At 42.2% G+C, this 5,027-nt stretch overlaps 1 protein-coding gene and 1 long non-coding RNA gene across 22 annotated transcripts in view; one reads left to right on the top strand and one right to left on the bottom strand.

The window, feature by feature from the left end:
* fnbp1b (formin binding protein 1b) overlaps positions 1 to 5,027 on the bottom strand; it is a 53,732-nt gene that overhangs the window by 9,988 nt on the left and 38,717 nt on the right. For 10 of the 21 annotated variants that reach the window (XM_025062648.1, XM_025062643.1, XM_025062652.1 and 7 more), the window contains exon 11: positions 4,867 to 5,027. The exons of 5 other annotated variants lie outside the window; for them this stretch is intronic. In XM_025062648.1, coding sequence (XP_024918416.1) covers positions 4,867 to 5,027 — 161 coding nt within the window. The remainder of the gene's footprint in view (positions 1 to 4,866) is intronic. 6 more of the 21 variants (XM_025062655.1, XM_025062657.1, XM_025062656.1 and 3 more) reach the window with 2 other exon arrangements.
* LOC103390054 (uncharacterized) overlaps positions 7 to 5,027 on the top strand; it is a 16,101-nt gene continuing 11,080 nt past the window's right edge. Inside the window, exon 1 of the long non-coding RNA XR_522648.3 lies at positions 7 to 340. This is a non-coding gene — a long non-coding RNA (uncharacterized LOC103390054). The remainder of the gene's footprint in view (positions 341 to 5,027) is intronic.

Here is a 5,027-nt window from a genome sequence, read left to right as displayed (position 1 = left end):
CATAGTTTAATGAAAACGTGATGAATAAGTTGTCACAAAGGAGCAACCTAAAGGCACAGGCGTGAGGTAAGGGGTGAACACAAGGGGAAACAGATGAGAGGAGATGTAAACAATGAAGTAGAGAGACAGTGGATGTGACGCAGATGGATTTTCCCTGTACTTCACGATCCCATCATGCTTCCACTATGACTCGCGGCTGACAGCAGAGGGCGCCAGAGGCACGTATCACGTTAGCAGATATCAGTATGCTGTTGGAGGCAGATACTGTGCACTGACAGGTTCAAGAGGCACGTCAAACCCAAAACATGGACCTTAAAACGTGTAAATTCCACATTTTTAGGTGAGTACTAAGCAGTGTCTAAATGGAAAATGTCTAAGAATTATGTTCAGTGATTTCTGGGATGATGTGGTTATATTTTTGTACACAAGGAGAGAAGTGTGGTTAGCAACCACTGCTAGCAGAGCCTGAACAGATGACTCATAATCTTGTTAGCGGCTCACAGGTTGGTGCACTGAGAGTCTGTTCTCACTTAAACCCACTAATCAAATCATCTACCTGGAAAGGCCTGGCACCATCCTCACTACGTTCCTCTGCGATCCTGCACCTAACCTCCTTTCTAAGCTACATAATGAATGAATTTGCTCTACTTACAAAAATAATGTTGGCATAAAAATGGGTCACACTAAAGAGCTATACGGGTTGTGTGGATCGCAGATGTATTCAAATGTGGAAGTCTGCATATAATTAAAATTCAGAAATCTCTATTTCATATAGGAATACAGTTCCTGTAAATGTGTTAGAAGAAAGATTCACATGTCAGACAGATTTTGTGTGTGTGTGTTAGTGGCAGCGTTTACTGATATTCTAATTGCTGTTTGGTAAAATATATAACATTTATAAAATTTAAAGCATGATTCAAAAGTGCTCCAAAAAGTTGGCAAAGAATGACAAGCACCACTGCTGTGTGGTTTTCTAATAATTATGCTAAGCTTGGTTGTAGCTAAGCTAAGTGTGGTTGTACAGGAGTACCCAGTGAAGGTTTGTTTTCTTGCTGTCAGAGAGTATGATTCAACACTTTGTGCTGAACCTGAGATCCTCTCAGACTTCAGGGAGTCAGCAGAAATCTTTGTATTTATCGGTCAAGGGCAGAAACTGCTGCTGAATGTGCATGACATAAAAAAAGGAAATGTAATAGAATGGTATGTTTACGTAAACAAAAGTAAAAAAAAAAAGACTTTCTTGGTTCATATGCATGTTCATTAGCTTTTTGGAAATGTGCTTTCTGCTGAATTAAAACTTTGACTAGTACCTACATCTATTTATATCAATGAACTGGATAAGTTTGTGTCATCTCTAAAAATTGATTTCACGTAAAAAGAGACAGAGCTGAGAAAATTATTTCCTCTGAATGTTTTCTTTATGCTTTGCACAAAATATACTGTATTATGCCATTTACAAAACAACACTTCAGTCTGATGTAACCAGCAGTTGATCTTATGACCGGTTGCGGTATTTTACAGATTAAACACCCTTCATTAACTTACACACTGCTTTTGGTCTGCTCTTCCCCAGCCTCCCAGACAAACACAGATACACAGATACAGCAACGTACTTACAGAGAGATAACACCACTGCTGTATGGCGTCAGCACAGACAAAGCCCAGCAGGGGTGAATTCTGGGTATTGTAGGCTGCACCCAGACACAAAATGCGACCAACACCTTGCCACCTGACAGGTGGTGTTAACTGGAGTGGGTTGATGATTGCTGGGTGGGATGATTAGCATCATCGTAATGCCCCACGTCTACAGGTGCTTGTGACACTTTGTGAATTAAGCCCTAAAGTCGATGCTCAATGGGGAAGCCCTGAAACAGCTGCGGGGACAAATTGAGCAGCAAGACACCTCAAGCTGATACATGTGATGTAGGATGAAGTCATCTTCTCCTCTGATCATTCGCCGCGGTTCTACACATGTGACGGACATGTGATCTATAAAGAGCCGGGCCCGGGCAGTAGCCCCCTCTGTGTGACAAAGATGTTTACTCATTAACTTTGACAAACAATTTCCTCACAGAGATTGAATGGAATTCATGGCAAATTAATGATAATGGGGCTACTGTCTCTGGGCCGCCATGGCTTTTAAAGATCACATCCATCCACACACAACCACTAGGTATTCATTCATTCATTCTGTCAGCCACCCACCTGCAGAAATGCGCACACTTACTCTCTACCATCACCCGCACTTACAACATATTGCCTGGCTTCGAATGCATGAGTGGGCCGCCCCAGAGTCCTCTTCATTAGCTCTTTGTGACAAACAAGCGAATGTGGGGATTGCTGCTGTGGTGGTCATCGGAGAAAACACAGCTTTGTCAGTGAGAATGCAGACAAACAGCACTGACGCTCTTATTTGGCTGATACTGTAGACGGTTGGAAACATGACCCCAGGACACAGACTTTTACTCTTCTTTGCAACACACACATGAACGCGTACATTTAAAGTGACTGCGGATGGAATACACAGCTTATACTGCAGACCCCGACAAACAAAGGCTCTCCTGCAGAGCCGGACATCGGAAATGCAGAGAAACACGACCTGTTCTGTACATGATCTGTTCAGTTGTCTATGTTGCAGCTCGTCTCCTCATCAGCAGTACTATTGGGGTTGGGAGTTGGGGCAGAAGGGTTGATTTAAACCAGGAATTTACTGAATGGAAGGCAAAGAACCATTTTGGTAGTCACATTTATATAGATTTATTACTGTTCACACTAAACATTAAGTTTGAAATCAGGCACTACTGTGCTTCTTTTTGACATCTAATATGCAACAAGAACTATCCTTTTAGAGCTCCTTCGTATCTTAAAAAATTATAAATTTCTTGCTAATACTGTAGACCACGGGTGTCCAGACTTTTTCGGCTTGAGAATTAGTATTCATAGACCAGGCTAAAGTGATCTTCCTAATTTGAAAATGTTAAACATATATTTCCTGATTAAATGATGTATGGTACAATTTGAATTAATTCCCACAGTACATGATCACTACTACACAATATAGAATTATATTTATACTATACTTCTATACTACTAGTGTTCATGATTTACCAGTTCTCCCTTTACAACACTTGCAGATCCATATCTACTTATGGAGGCTAATAGTAAAAATAAATAATCATTGTGTGCTTTAATTCATATTCAAGCAATTACACTTATTTCACTTACTTAATATTTGAGTAGTAAACTCTGAAACTATATAGTCTCTGCAGGGTCACTGTAAAAATCCATGTTTCATCTGTGCTACTGGAAGAGTTTGGTGCTAAATAGTAGCCTGTAGCAGTTGGTGGTTGATAAGAGGTTTTTACTACTGCACACTGTGTTTGTTCCAGAGAAGCCGTGGAGCTGCTGTCCCTAAAGAACCTCTCGTGACAATTTGGGATTAACTTAACTCCTTTTGTTGCACTGACTGACCTGCAATACTTGGACTTTGACAGATTTATCCAAACCACTAAGATTAGTCTGAGAACAGAACCAAACATCTATAGACATGAACAAAAACAGGTGACAGTGGGATGTATAGGAAAAGTAGTTCAAATGTGTTATTCACTTATGGAAAACATTTTCTTGTTATGTTTAATTTAATGTTCTCGATTCTCCATAGGGCCTTTACTGACATCTGTTTGACCTGGGTCTTGAAAACGTGTAGTTAAATTAAACTGCAGTCTTTTCTATCTATATTCACTCAAAAACAATGCATCTTGTTTGACCTTGTCCTTTTTTTTATCGCTCTTTTTAAAAGCTGTTGCAGCACTTCCGCTTTCAGAAATGTTCACTTCCTGCATGACTTCTGTGACGGTATAACGAAACACATGCTTCCCTTTTCATATGCTAACCTACAGCCATTTCCTCCATTGTGGATTTATTTACCCAGAAAACTCTAGAATGAGAGAGTAAATTATTGGTCATAAATGTCAGCACCAATTCATATCAACTTTAAGCACCTGTCGCCCAATCAAAGTAGAGGCATAAACAAAAGCTATATTTGTGGGTGCCGGAAAGTACACGTGAGTAAACGCCCAATCCTGGGGGAGTGCTGGCACGTGAGGCATGTAATAAGAAGGCATGCCCCAGTCTGCAACACACAGGTCATGACACCCACTAGGACCCTGATCTGGTGCTGACACAGCCACCCTCCAGGAAGCCTTTTAAAATGATTCTCCCAACTTCACACAGGAGAGAGAACTCTTTCAGCCTGCTGTCACATCCCCAACCCTCAAATTAATGCACCTTGTGATATTTAATCTAGTTCTCCAGTGTGTGTCTTTTTTTCCCCCTTGTAAAAAATGCAAAAGAAACAAAAAGAATCTGCCTCCAGCACAGACTGCAGAGACGTGCGCAGGGGGAGCGACTCCTGTCTCCATGCTACTGCACAGACTGCTCATGGGGTTTGGCTGTCAAGAAAGGGGAAGGTGTACGGGAGGGGCTATCAGTGTGAGCAGAGTTAATAGGAGGAATGAGGGAACAAGATGGAGATGGTGGTGAGTCAGACCAGTACAATGAATATACGATTATGTGCTACAAAAGCATGCTAGAGAAGCAGAAGCCTAGGAGCTGTATGAGTGAAAGGTCAAATGCCGGCTGCACCCAATATATTCCGTTATAAAAACGACTTTGTCAACATGAATATAAAAGGGTGACACGGGGGCTATTCTTTAACCGAGGTCACACTGCTTACAATGTTATCAGCTACTAGTAGCCAAATATAACACAGTGGTGACCTCAGGACTTCACTCATACAGCACAGCAGGTACATGGCGCACACACACACATGCACGAAGCTGAACGCGCGCACGCATACGGACTTACCCCTCGCCTCAGGCTCCGGAGGCATTGCATTTTGGGTTTGGAGGCCATGAAGTCGTTGAGGCGGTGGGAGAGGGGCTCCTTGTGCTGATTGGGAGACTGGGGGTCGTTGGGAACAGCAGAGGGTGAGGGCAGGGATGAAGCTGGGGGGGCAGGTGGGGGCT

Source organism: Cynoglossus semilaevis, chromosome 14 (genome assembly GCF_000523025.1).
Source record: "Cynoglossus semilaevis isolate Cse_v1.0 chromosome 14, Cse_v1.0, whole genome shotgun sequence".
Taxonomy (NCBI): Eukaryota; Metazoa; Chordata; class Actinopteri; order Pleuronectiformes; family Cynoglossidae; genus Cynoglossus; species Cynoglossus semilaevis.
The sequence above is the reverse complement of the archived record's forward strand: the minus strand, read 5'-3'. Positions and strand labels throughout refer to the sequence as shown.